The sequence below is a fragment of the Fukomys damarensis genome, unplaced genomic scaffold (assembly GCF_012274545.1).
Source record: "Fukomys damarensis isolate Sample0158 unplaced genomic scaffold, DMR_v1.0_HiC HiC_scaffold_1, whole genome shotgun sequence".
NCBI classification, from domain to species: domain Eukaryota; kingdom Metazoa; phylum Chordata; class Mammalia; order Rodentia; family Bathyergidae; genus Fukomys; species Fukomys damarensis.
This window is the reverse complement of record NW_022900913.1, coordinates 61,190,382-61,205,026: the sequence shown is the minus strand read 5'-3', so window position 1 is coordinate 61,205,026 and position 14,645 is coordinate 61,190,382. Positions and strand designations below refer to the sequence as shown.

Below are 14,645 nucleotides of genomic sequence, written 5' to 3'. Positions count from 1 at the left end.
AGTAGGGAGCCCTCTCTTGGGACTTCATGGAGGAGTGGAGAAGGGCAGAGAAACAGGAAAGGTGGGAAAGGTGTGGCTAACAGGTAGGAGGACTGGGGGGCTCAGAGGGCTGGGGGTGGCTGAGTAGAAAGTCTTCAAGACAGCTGGGTACCTGCCTGTAGCTTGGTAGCTCTGCTCTGGAAGTATGGGTTTGGGTCCTTTAGGCAAATGGTAATTATAGCAGGGAGTGTTGGGGACCACATTTCTCTAGCACCATGTGCTTCTTTCTGCCACTGTGTTTACCACATGTTGTATTCCTGGCCACCTCCTCAGCTAGACCGTGAACTTTTTGAGAACAAAGGCTGAGAATCCTTAGGGTCCAGCACTGCATCAGATCATCAGTGGTGGCTTAGTAAATGTTTGTTGAATGATTTCAATTAGTGCTCTGCTACTTGCTAGTTCTGAAACTAAGCAAATTGCTTAATCTATAGGCACTTCAGTTTCCTTACCTGTAAAATAAAGAAAACAACCTCCTCACAAGGTTTTGTGAGTCTTAGATGAGGTAAAGACCATTTGGAGCCTCACGAAATATTAGTTCCTTTCCATCTTATTGAATATGGGGGAAAGCAGCTATACTCTTTTGGGTTTTTTTCTTAAGACTTCAGTGAGGAAGATCTTAGGTCCCCAACTGAGGCTCATTTCTTCATTGCTTTTCCTTTAGTAATCACTTAATTTGCATTTAGGCTTAAGTACTATCCTTAAAACACCAAATGAGCTCTTGTTTTTCAGTACTGCTATCTTACTTTCTTGTTGCTGGGACAAAATACCCCACACCCTTTAGCTCACAGTTTGTAGAGATATCAGTCCATAGTTGGCTGCCTCCAAGGCAAGGCAGCATAGCAGAGGGGCATTGCAGAGGAGAAACAGTCCATGGCAGGGCAGGCAGGAAGCAGAGCAATGATTAAGGGAAGAGCAAAGATGTATATATACACTATTGCAGGCCATACCCACAGCGACCCTCTCCTTCCTACCAGCGTTCTCCTCCCAGCATCACACAGCTATAAGCCTATCAGTGGATCAATCCAATATCACACAGCCAGGATCCAGTGGCCTCCCAAAAGCCTCACCTATGAGCACATAAGGCTTTGGAGGGACATTAGATGTAAACCATAACACCAGCCTAGAGAGATGAGAGCTACAGTCATTCCTCAGTATGGGATGGGACAGTTGGTTCTGGGGCCCTCCCTCATCCTAAAACCTATGGATGCTCAAGTCTCTTATATGAAGAATGCTTCAAATATACAGTGAATGTTTCAAATTCTTTAAAAAATGATTACAGAAAAAGACACGTTGCTATTAATTCCCTAATAATACCCCCCCGCCAGGCACACACACACTTCAAACACACTTATCCCATCATTCTGGAACAGTTCTGAAGTCTTCTTTCAGGATTTTTTTGGTACCAGGGATTGAACTCAGGACCTTGTGCTTTCGAGGCAGGTGGTGGCACCACTGAGATAAATCCCAGGCTTTCATGAATATTTTTAATTGCACTGTCATGGCTGCCTTGATGTCCTGAATCAATCAAAACTTTTATCTTTCATGGTCATTTTGACTTTGGGAAAAGCCAAAGTCCCACGATGCAAGATCCAGTGAATAAGGTGAAGGAGAACACACCGTGGTGTTTTTATGAGCCTGCCTTTCCATTTTATGGCACTTGGCAGCTGCATTCACTGAATTTTTGATCACGCCTTGTAAAGACAGGAAAGAGAACTTTTTCAGAAAGTGTCATGAACAATGGGATAAACACATCCAAAATGAGGGGGAGGACTTTGCAGGGAACCAGTAGCAGTGTATCTTTTACTGTAAGATATTTTTAAAAAATTTAAACATTCATCAGATATTTTGGACAGCCCTTTTTTATAAGACAGAATCACATTTGCATATAATTTATTCACATCCTTTTGTTTTCTTTAAATCATTTCTATATTACTTTTATTACCTAGAACCATGAAACTGCTATGTAAATCGGCGTTACACTGTGTTGTTTAGGGAATGGCAAGGAAAAAAGTCTGTCCCTGTTCAGTATAGGCACAGTTTTTCCTGAGTACTTCCCATCAATGGTTGCCCAGGGAATGCAGACAGCCAACTGTACTGCAGCAAGTCTATACTGTAATAGTTGCTAATATAGTTTAACATAAAGTACGCTTGGTAAAGCCACAGCCCATTCCACAGTCTCACTATGTGGTCCAGACTGGCTTTAACTCACTACATAGCCCAGGCTGGCTTCAGATTCATGGCTTCAGCCTCCCAAGTGCTGTGATTACAGGTGTGTGCCACCTCCTCCAGCCGAAATAAACATTTTTCTTTGCAATTAAATCTAGTAAAAGTGTTAGAACACATGTAACGGGGGCTATTTTAGCTTTGAAAGAATCTAGTTTCATGTGAATGGCAATTAACTTTTCCTCCTTCTCCTGCTCCTCCTCTTCTGCCTCCTCCTTCTTATTGTTATTATGCTTTTATCAAGACAGGACCTCACTATGTAGTCTAGGCCAGCTTTGAACTCACTAGGTAACCTAGGCTGGCCTCAGACACAGGATTGCCCTGCCTCAGGATCCTGAGTACTCAACCTTATTATTGACCTGGCTTAGGCATACTTTAAATATTTTCTCCAGCTTTCTATTTTGCCCCCTTATTTCTTTTAGTTGGTAGGATCCCTTTTTTAGTTTTATTAAGCCTTTTATGACAAGGAATTCTTACCTGGCTAGTAATTTGAGTTAGAAAAATGTTAGCTGAGTTGTTTTCTTTAGATCGCTAAGGGCAGAGAATGGAAACTACACATGTGGGAGTAGTTGTTTTCCAGCTAATAACACCCTTTAGTTGCTAAGCCAACATTTTAACATCTCTCTCTATCAAAGAGCTATTGAAAGCATGGTTCTTGTGAACTTATGTAAGCTATTGTAGAGCTTGAGATTGTGGGGAAGGAAGGGAGTTTTGAGGGCTGGTTTGAGGTTTGGCACTAGATTGTCCTATCACCTCTGCAAGACCCCTTCCATTGTGGGGCCTTCGTGTTTTTACATGAAAAATGAGATTGGACTCCTCTACTTCCTTAAGAACTTCTGTGGTTTGGAGCCTGTGACTATGTGCTAAACAGTGGTATCATTTATCTCGATGGTGGGGTGGATCCAGCTCATTCCTTGGAGCTGCTGGTGCACAGGGAAACCAGCAGCTGGGAAGCAGGTGGAGATGACACAGGCCCTCAGCTGGCCAGGCCCTGTGCTCACAGAGGGGTGTTCAGCATTTCATACGATGATCCAAAGCCCATTTCAAATGAGAAGCTTTTCGGGAAAGTTTTGAGGGACAGCAGCAGAAGGTGTCACCTGATTTTCATCTCCATGCCGCTATCTGCAGTCTTGCGCCTGGTAGGTTTCTATGAGCGCAGCTATCTCCTTGGCTGTAAAACACAGGTGTGATTCAGTGCCACACCTGATTTCTAAAGGGGCTTTATTGGGACACAGACTGCAACTCTGATTCCTTTGTATCTTTAGATTTTTTTGATATTTAAGTTAAAATATTTTTATCCAAAAAGTGAAATCACACTGATGACTTCAGGGAATTTTCTGGTGGGGTTTTTTGCTCCATGGATGAGAAAAGGTCTGAGACTGTGTGTTTATGGTCTCTTCCAGTCTACCCTGGGGCCCTGGCCTGGCTCCATGTCAGGCTCCTTCACTGCTGCCATCCAATCTGATCTTCTAGTTCTGCAGACTCAGCTGCCCTGAGAGCCACCACCTTGAATGTGCTGGTTTAACACATTTCATTCACACTGGATTCTAGGTGACACACATGTAGTAGGGTGAATCAGAGATGACCGATGACTCTCCATTGAAAATCTAAATGTTATCATGTACATGGATGTTACCTTTAGCTCCTGTTGCAGATGGCTGTTTTGATGGCTCTTAGTGTTACTTCAAACTAATAAACGAAGAAACACCAGCCAACGCTATTTTAAGCTATAGTCTCAGTGCCACAGAAATTTATGCATTTTTAAAGATATTAATGGCTATTTATACTGTTAATTTGGTAATGACTCATTAAATACATGTATTTCTGTTCTTGGGTCATGCTGAAAGCCTCAGCTTTAATTACAGCATAACCTTCAGACACATTTCCTCCTCCCTTATAATTAATAAGGATGTAGTAGAGTGTACTCTACTTCTCTTGGGGAGAAGCCAAGTCAAATGAGGATGAAATGCTGTCACCCATTAAGTCACCCCCCCCCGGTCAGGTGCTGGCTCCCTCAGGAAGGGGGTTGTGCAGGGTGGGCAGGTGCATGCTGCGTCTGTGCCGAAACCGTGTTCTCAGTACTCTCCACAAGGAGCAGCTTGCTGCTGTTGTCAGGGCACTGTCTTTATTCCCATCTCTGGATGGTACTGCTGGCAAGATTACTTCCTAACCGAGGAATATAAGATACCAGCATCAAATCCCATTAGTGCTAACCTGCAGGGTGTTTTCAAATACTTTTATAGAGTACAAAAATACTATGTAATGAATGTCATTCAAAACAGGTTCGGGCCACCTAGGGGAAATTTTGAAAAGAATATTATTCATTTAGAATATTTATACCACTTGTATTGTATTCAATAATATAAAGGATAAATGATAGGAAACAGAGATAGACTAAGTAGAGATGGAAGGGGGCACCTTTGTCATCATTTATCTATTATCTATTCAAACAAATCTCCTGATGGCACATATCTATAATCTCAGCACTCTGGGAGGATGAGGTAGGAGGATCGTAAGCTTGGGCCTACTTAATCCAGACCATTTAGAGACTTAGCAAGATCCTGGGTCAAAATTAAAAATATAAAAAGGGGTGGGGATGTGGCACACTATTGAAAGCACTGGCTTCAATCCCCAGTGCCCCCGCCACATGGATAGCAAAATATTTTGTTATTGGTATAGGCACATCTTTCTGTATTTAGATACACATTTTAACTGTAGCACCCTTCCTTCACCTGAGATGGATGCCCATCTACCAGCATGAGCTGGTGCCGCTGCAGCTGAGCCATGTGTCACCTCAGTTAAAGAAAAAAGTTCCACTCTATGTCAAAATGAAATGTGATGTTAACTGTGACCATATTTGTTCTGAAGTGGAACTGGTAAAACCTGATGACACTGGAAGACAAGGTTTCTACAGTCCCATGTACTTGGAAGGTTCTTGTAAAGATGGCATGAAAGACTATGAAAAAGTGTCTACCAATTGTGGGACTTTGGATTGGAGAACTTGAAATGAAAAGCAAACCCTTGCTTAACAAGGCCAAATAGACATGTTGGACAAACACTTACTAGTTCAAATGAAAGAGAAGAACAAGAGACCAATAGGCTTTGTGAAAACAGTAGCTCTTCCTCACTTAACAAAGTGCCTCAGTGTACGGGAAGATGACAACCTCATTCTTGGAGAAAATTTCACAAGCTGTCCCCAGTTCTGCCTGCTATGAATACAAAGCTCAGACCAATATCCCAACACAAACTTCCTGCCAGTTTTTCATTTAAAAAAAGTGCTTTGTTCATTATTAAAAAAGAATGCCAAGTGAAATCCTAAAAAAGATCAAGAAATACTGATGGGAATTATATCCAGTGGAAATTTTAGACTGCAGAATATAATTGGTGGGAAAATGGGGCTAGAATTTGTATAGATATTCTCAATGAATTCTTTTGAAGGAAACGTAAACATCTCTAAGCAAATATTTTCACTCAGCTCAGTGAGATGGACTTGACCAATGTGGCTAAAGTGAGCACTATTTGGAAGAAGATTCTAGAAGGTGATAAAGGGGCATGCCAGTTATAAAGCACAACATGCAAAGAGTTACTGAAAACAGCATTTTCACCACAGGCTTCAAACATAAAAAAATGTTATGATCAGGACTGCATTAGCTTCTGTTCAAAAATCAGCATCCCAGCCTCTTCCTAAAAAAAGATTGGTCAGGCCAAGTCACCCAAGAAAGGTGATCAGAAAAGCTCTACTTGTACTGGAAGCAGTGAATTCTCTGAGATTGCCAAAGCTTTGAAAAAGAATGAATGCCTCAAAGCCTTCATTCTCTGTAAATTAACATCCTGTAAGTTGCTATTCACAATGTGCAACCTGTGAATGAAAAGCTTGTGGATTTGATTATTGTGCGAAGTGTCTGTGATTTATCACAGCACTGAAGACTGCTCGAAGGGCAGACTTCTGAAACCCAGTTATAAAATGAGACCTCTTCCTAGTACAAAAAAGAGCAAAGAGAATTTATGAAGATTGTGATCTCTAAATGGATTCAATTGTAAATCATCATGAAGGTTAATTCGAAAATGGTAGGTTTTTATTTTTAAAAGTAAATATAATTGTTCTTAATGTTGAAATCAACATGATATCTGGAGTTTTGATCCCAAAAATAGGAGGCAGAGAGCCCCTTAAAACATTTACACCTTGCTATGAAGAAGCTTAAACTTCTCAATACAAATTGCAAGCTTTAAATATTTATACAAAATGGGAAACAGTTATCAAAGATTTGTGATTTAGCGAATAGAATAAAATTGACTCAGTTTCATGGCAAAGAAAGTCTCTGTAATTTTGTCTAGACAATCTTAAATGTAAATCTGGTTTACTGACTATGAACATTTTATTTGCTTTACCAAATTAATACCAACTCAGCTATCAACTTGTGGAGTCTGTTAATTTAAATGTTTTGTCATCTGTCTTAAATCTTTTTTTTCAATGTGTCTATTTCCAAAAATGTGTTCTTTGTAAAATATTGTCTTCTTTATTTCTGAAGATAGTTTTATTGCTGTTGTTGTTGTTGTTCCAGGGATTGAACTCAGGTCCCTGTGCTTGCAAAACAGGTACCAGAACCACTGAACTAAATCCCTGGCTATGAAGATAGTTTTAATATTTTACTTTATTTTTATGTTTTTGGTACCAGGGATCAAACTCGAGCCCTTGCATTTACAAGGCAGGTGGCGAAACTACCGTGCTAAATCCCCAGCCCAGTTTAAATATCTTATATGTGTATAATATTTCTGTATTTTATGTGCTAAGGTAACAAAATAACTGTATGTACATATTTAAAAAACTATAGTGAACTTTGGTTTGCTATGACTTTTTATCATGAATTTATCTTTATCTTTTATTCAGATAAATCTAGCTCTTCCTGTATCACCCCATTAGTCCTGTATTAAATAATACTGATTCCAGGCTTCTGTGAGTCTTCATGCTCTGGCTTCACAATAAAGCTTTACAGTTGGCTTTCGCCAACTGGATCACACTGGGGAAGGAGGGGGAGCTAAACTCATTTTGCACATTATTTCAACCTTGGCTAATGCAAGCTTTCTTGCACCTCTGTGCGGGTGTGCAATTGGAAGTTGCAATACCAATAAAAGTAGAACACACTGTGGGTTCATCCTGGCAGCTCTCAGTTGATCAGGGAGTGGACTGGGGGTGCCAGGCAGAAAGTATGTAAGGACCCTCATGTTGCCTGGTTGGGAGCTCTTGGGATTTACTGCACAGAGACCTGAATGTTCCCAGTGTGAAAGGGCTGCATAAATCCTAAACATTGGTCATGGGGGCCATCTTTGGCATGAAATATGATTTTCTTTCTTTTTATGGCCAATGAAGAATTAAAATTCACCTTTCTCTTTTTTTTTCTTTTTTTTCAGAGAGTAGTCCATGTATGAGAAAATTCTGTTTCAAGGATTTTGTTTTTATTGTGATCTCTAAATCTCATTCCCCAGGATATGCTTTGTGTATCACAAATCCCCTTTTAGCCCCATAAGATAAGCCATGAATCTCTGAATGCATCATGTGGAAGTCTAACAGTAACATCCCCCTGAGAGCACCTCCCTCTTGGGAACGCTCCAGTTCAACTTCATTATTAAGTGTCCCTTGGCATTGGGTTGGGTAGAACTGTGTCCCTCATTAGCTCAATATTGCCATGGAGAATCACTGCTCATCTGTGTGTCCTACTTCGTTGTAAGGTGTATTACTAACAATGGGAAACTCTTAAAATTTACCCGATTCCTACTTTTTTTTTTTTTTTTTTTTTTTTTGGTAAAGCCTGAAAGTGGATTCAAGGTTGTCACCAAAACAGTATCACTCACTCACTTGCACTGCATTGGGAACAACCCTGAGTGTGCCCATGGAAGTGTAGTAGGAATAGGAGTGTCATCTGTGATGTATTTCATGGAAGAAAAAAGTCTTGAAAAGCACAGTATTCAAGAATAAGCTGTTTGTTTAAAGTGCCTGTGTCTGATTCATTGTGTTACCCACACCGGGCCTAGCATGATGCTTTGCACACAGGTGGGGCTCAATAAATGTTTCCTGAATGACCTGATGAATGTACCCCACTATGTTAATGCCTTCCAGGGACAGAAGTAGGAAAAGTACAACATTGGGTGGGGGTGAGGGTTGTTTCAGCATCACATTTCAGAAAAATATATTTCTTTCTGGTAAAACCAACTGAGTAGCAGCGTCCAGTGTCCAGGTGCAGTGCCCACCTAGGTCTCCTGTTCAGACCTTCCTAATATGAGGGGCACTTTCCTAATCCACTACTGCAGCACAGAAGGCCTTGTGTTTTTCTGCCTAGGCTGTTCTGGTAAAACTGACACCATAAGTTATTACCCTAAAGTCTAACGCGTACTCAAGGAGTAGGTGGCTGAACTGTCATGAGAGGACTAAGAAATATTTGTCTAGAAGTGTGATCCAATCTGTATTTTTATTTAATGTGTAATTGGTGAGAAAATAGCAAAGACAAATTTAAATGCTTGCATCTCTAACCTTGTCACAGCATCTGAGCATTCATTCATCATCATTATCTTGGATTCCTGCAGCCAGCAGACTTTGTAGGAAAGCAGGCACTGAAACAGATTAAAGCCGAGGGGCTGACACGGAGGCTGGTCTGCCTCACCTTGGCAACGGACAACGTGGACCCAGAGGGAAATGAAAGCATCTGGTATGGTGGCAAGGTTAGTGTGCAGGACCTTGTGGCCAGGGCCACTGTGTTGTCTGCAGTGGAAACTCTCCTTGTGTGTGTTTATTAGTAGAGTTTTTGCTAATTGATTTATTCAATGCAAGGCTGATACACTTGTGAGTTTTGAGCTGACATTCAAGAAACAGAAAATAGTTAACTGTAAGGAAAATTAAATTATGCTTATTTTTAAAAATATAAGGTTCTACATGCTTTGTTTTTTTGTTTTTTTTGTTTTTTTTAAAAAGGAAACGCAAAGACTTGGAAGACATTGTACAATGGGGAAGTTGTAAGTCTGAGGATAAAATAATCTGTTTGTTTACTGCATCCAAATCTGTAAATGCAAAAGGTGGATCTCATAAGGAATTTAGCTTTCTCAGTCAGCTTCCTGGGGGATCTGTCAGAAGATACATACAGTATTCTACTATACGGTATTAGTAGAAAAAAATTCCAGATGAAAATATCTATGCCATGGGGCCAGGGCAGAACCTTAGAAAATTCAGGAAAAGGGGCCACCTTTTGGTTCTTTGGGAAGAGTAAAATTACTTCCGTGTGGAAAGTGCACAGTAAAATCAAGGGCTACTCAGGTAACTTGTCCATGAAATTTCATTTCCCTTACTTTTTATGACTCTGAAAAACCCAACAGTAACAACCCAAGAGTTGTAGAAATGTTCAGTTGGATCCCTGTGTGTGTTTTGGCTGGGGCTATGGGCCATCAGGAGGGCACATGGCCTTCAAGACTCATCTAAGCAGCTGTCCCAGCTCAGGGGACAGCTCAGTCAGCACTCAAGGCCCAAGAGTGTGCCTGGGCTGTTTCTCATTCACTGCAGCCTACCTGATCTCTGTCTTCATTTTCTCCATCACTTCAGTGATGAAGTATGTGTGGTGTCAGGTCATACAGCCTTTGGATTACTAAAGAAAATGCAACTTGAGCTCCAGCATAGTCTTTTTTGAGATTTAATTTAATTTTCTTATGCTACTATGGAACCTAGGGCCTTTGCTGTGCTAGGAAAGTGCTGTACCCTTGATCTATGGCCCCAGCCCCACATAGAACTAACACCCCCTGATACTGCTGGCATTTTCATATATATAATCAGATATATAGCATTGTCTTGTTTAAAGATGAGCTTTGAGGCTCCGTGACTGAGCTAATTTCCAATGTGGGTATGGCTGGACTTGGAATTTCTTGTCTTTTCTTCTAAGGTCTGCTGCACACTCCAGTTTACTTTCTTTTCTTGCTGCTGTCCTCCTGAATGCTCTTTAGAACTTAATTATATACCCAAGTTCTTGTACATCCTACTAACTAGTGATTATGATTAGACACCATGAAGCCAGCAGACTTTTCTCATATCTCAAGTTCCTTTACCTTTTTATGACATGTAACAGGCTGGCCTCTATGGCTTTCTTAAATTGTGCTGCTTACCCTTCTGTTCAAGTTATTCCTGCTTTCCTCATTGTTTCCCCTTCTTTCAGTTCTGAATTTTCTGGTTCCGCCTCTCATATATGTTCTTTCTCCAACTTCAAATTTGCCCGTGAATTTCATGATTTCTTCTGATCACCAGTGGCTTGACTTGATCCTGACCTTTGAGCTTCAGACTTCTTACCTATAAAATAAAGCCACTGAAGCCAGATGTGCTGGTCCATACCTGTAATCCCAGCATTCTGGGAGGCTGAGGCAAGAGGGTTCCATGTTTGACCTACCCTGTGCATTTTAGCAATTAAGTGAGATGCTATTTCAAAATAAAAATGGAAAAATATGGGTGTGTAGTATAACTCATTGTTGGTTCTTTTGAAATATTCAGTTAATGGATGTCAGCTGTAGTTGTCCTACTGTGCTACAGAAGTTATTCCTTCAATGAAAGGCTCTCCTTTGATCATCTTTATGCTGTGGAATGCTAGGAGTTACTTTTATTTCTCTGACTAATTTTGCATTTGGTATTTGGTATTTTATTCTTGCAGATATTTCTAGGGCTAGAAATAAGGTACAAATTTTTTTTTCAACAAAATTTTTATTGTCTGCTATGTGACAGCAATAATGTAGGCTCTGCAGGGAACAAAACAGACAGGAATCTCTGTTCTCACAGGATTTATCTTCCAGGGGAGAGGGAAATGGACAGTGAAAAAAATAAATAAAACATATTACATATCAAATGGTGATGAGCACTCCAGGGGAAAAGTCCAGTCAGCAGCTGGGCAGTGCCTATAATTTTAAATGTTTTAATTTTTAATCAAGGACTATGGACATCCATGAGGAGAGCTTTCATTATAATGGGGGGCTTAAGAGTTATAAAAGAAGCTTAGCTGGGGAGAAAGTTTGAAGGACAAGGTTTGTGAGGAAGTTTAGAGAGTTTTAAAAGGTTTTCTTTTTTTCATGTTTTATAAATTAAAACATATAGGGACAAAGAAAGTAGCAGAAGCCGTTATTCAACTTGAGCTGTTGCCTTCCTTGAAGGCCATTTACCATATTACTTCCCCAAATCAGCCAAATTTCCTCTAATTTAAGAGAGGAAAGAGAAGAGGCCAAAGATAAATGAGAATTCTTTACACTGGTAAAATGAAGGTCCGTGTTCCATTCAATAAAGAATGAGACTCTACTAGGCAGAGTAGGGACCAGCTGTGCTTACAACTCACTGAACAAAAAGCAGGAATGGATCTACTTGAGCCTGGAAGGTTTAAGGTAGAACTATTTAAAATTAATGTGAGGGAAAGCCTCTCCCTGCAGATTTGTAATAAGATAAAAGGAATAGCCTGACTTTGAAAACTATGCTGGGATGCTGTGTCCTGGATTAGAGAGAAATTAAAGTAAACAAAATTAAAATAAACCCTAGCAGAGAGCAAATCATATTTTAAAAATAATACTCACAAAATGAGTACTCCATTTCCTGGGGTCACTAAGGCAGAAGTGACTGCAAGGCATTACTGTGGGGCTGTTAGCAAGCCAACGGGCTTTGCCCCCTGAGTTAGGGGTTGCACCCCAACACTTGCCCAGGGCTCTTCCTGATCCTCAAGTGCCCAGACAATCCACATGAACTCTGCTGGCTCCAGATACAAAGCTCTGCTTACAGATTGGAAAGCCAAGGCTACCAAGATAAGCAGTTTTACAAGATGGGATAACTGGCTGCAGGGGACCTCCCATGCCTGGGAGGTTGAGGCAGGAGGATCATAAATTCAAATTTACCCAGAGCAGCTTAGTGACTTTGGAAGACATGTCTCAAAATAAAACTAAAAAAAGGACCGGGGATATAGCTCAGTATGAATGTCCTGGTTCAATTCTGGGGGGAGGGGGGATGGCAATTATTAAAACTCTCATTTCTCAGACTCAAATCTCTACCTTCTATCACCTATGATCAAAAGGAAAACAGGAATTTAAAGTGTGTGCTGTGCTTTGGCTGTAATAATATGCCAGATGAATACATCAAGTTTCTTTAATCAACACAGTTCTCACCATAATAATCTCATACAGAGAACTTCTGATTTAGGGCTTCAAAGAGATAATTAAAAATTGGGACTACAAAGATAAGCTATACACTTAGAGTTGAGATGTAAAAGGCTGGTGTCTGGAGAGGGGTCTGTTGAGGCAGCTGACCACCCCCTGGGCTGGCTGCTGTCCATGAGTGTGTGGATCTCCAGCTCTGGGCGTCTCCACAGCAAGCCAATGTGGCCTGAAGAGTAGTGGTACTGGGGGACCAGGAGAAGCCGCTCTGAACAGCTCAAATTGTCTTCCTTTCACTTCTTACTGCAGTGCTTTGACTTGACAGTTTCTCTGTATTCTGTACTTCAGCTTTTCTTAATTTCCTTTAGATCTGTTCTCATTAACCCTCCCATCTTCTAATCGGTCTTGTTATATGGCTTTTTTTTTCCTTTCATAGGATAAAATCTTCATTTGTATCTCCTGGGTTTTGATTCTTTGTTTAGCATGGCGCTCTGCTTTGTCGTCTCCAGTTGCCTTTATTCATCCTTTTGAGTGTCGATTTTTTTTTCCTCTTTCCTCATTTCCAACTCCATTATCTTCCCTCACCTTGGAAGGTTTCATTCTGTCTCTGCCTGCCCCATTTCAAAGAACCAAACAAACTCTGGCTCAGTGTTTACTGTCACATTGTCATGGCTTCCTGGCTCTATTTTCTTGTAGCATTTTTAATTTCCCAAGCTTTTGAGAGCAGGTACAGTAACATTACTTATCCTTCCAGTGTTCAGCAAAATGTTTTGTGCATGGTAAAACTAAAGTGTTAAAGTTAGCATTTGCTAAAGAGCCTTATGATTGTCAACAATAGTTAAATACTGCATATGTATATGAATAACACACTATATATGTCCTCTCCTGTATAGTATTGATCCACATTGGATACTGATCCATTCACTGTTTAATTCAGTGCTCATTGGCAGGCTGTTTTCCATTTTGCAACAAGGAGAGTTAACCAAGTTTGGAAGATTATTTAGAAGTGAAATTTCCCCTCTTATTCCCATGCTGATTTAATAATAAAAATTTCAAAGCTTAAAATAAAGTCTTCTATTCTTCTCATCAAATCCTTTATAGTACAAAATTGAGCAAAATAATGTCAGATATTAAGAAAGTGTTAGTATTTTAAAATGAGAATTTTCAGAGTAATGCAAATATGTCCTTGAAGATTGTTTTTCATAAATCGCAAATTTTCATTAAAATTTTTTTAATGGGAGTTTCTGCCTCCATTGCTGCTATCATCCTCAGCATACCTTAAGACTACTATCATGCTGAAAACTGATTCTACTTCAGGCCATTTCATCTGGAACTGAGGAGCACACAGCTGTGATCAAGATGCTGATGACTGCTGGGTTTTGTTTTCCAGGTGGTTGGCAACACAACATCTGGCAGCTACAGCTACAGCATCCAGAAGAGCTTGGCTTTTGCTTATGTCCCTGTAGAGCTAAGTGGAGTGGGACAGCAGGTGGAAGTTGAACTATTAGGTAAAACTTATCCGGCAACTATCATACAAGAACCCTTGGTAGTGACAGAACCAACTAGAAACCGGCTTGAGAAAAAAGGTGGAAAGGACAGAACTTGAAAAACACCTTATCAGTCAGCTGAAATCTACTCGCTATACAACTGTACTTGAAATTATTATAATTGGTTCCAGGGGTATAGAGGGTCCCAAGAATTCATTGCAAAACCAAGAATCTAGATTTAGACTCTTAAAACCTTTCTCCTAATTGATTCCTGAGCAAGACAGGGTAATGAATGAGTGATTTACAGCATTTTTTCAAATGAAGAAACTTAAAGTGAATTTTTAAAACCTCATTTTGGTGTTTATGAGACCCAATCAGCAAAATGACAAGTATTTGCTAATATGCAGCCATTATTATAACTGAATTTTAAAACTTTACATAATTTTAGGAACATAGCTGATATGTTCCTATCACTGACAGGATAACTGAAAACAAATTAATAAACTTTTTTTCATGTAAAAACAAACATAATATTACTAATAAATTTGTTTCATTGAGAAGTCTTTCCCTAAGTGAATAAGTAATAATTTTCACATTTTATAATATATTTATGATGAAAATAATAAAGCTTAATATCAATTTCACTGAAATTTTTATTTAGTTCTCTGAAATGTTTCTTATTTTCTTAATGATTGCCCAAAAAGCAGCTTTATAGGACATTATGATTGTCCTTTCAAAGGTTGTTTT

General features: G+C 39.8%; 1 protein-coding gene and 1 pseudogene across 1 annotated transcript in view; both read left to right on the top strand.

The window, feature by feature from the left end:
• Nucleotides 1–14,213, top strand: part of Dmgdh (dimethylglycine dehydrogenase) — a gene marked incomplete at its 5' end in the record, with an annotated part of 60,711 nt that extends 46,498 nt beyond the window's left edge. Inside the window, 2 exons of the mRNA XM_010619142.2 lie at nucleotides 8,842–8,976; nucleotides 13,802–14,213. Of these exons, the coding sequence (XP_010617444.1) occupies nucleotides 8,842–8,976; nucleotides 13,802–14,017 (351 nt within the window). The remainder of the gene's footprint in view (nucleotides 1–8,841; nucleotides 8,977–13,801) is intronic.
• On the top strand, nucleotides 4,861–6,280 carry LOC104858762 (annotated as a pseudogene).
• Nucleotides 14,214–14,645: the final 432 nt, after the last annotated feature.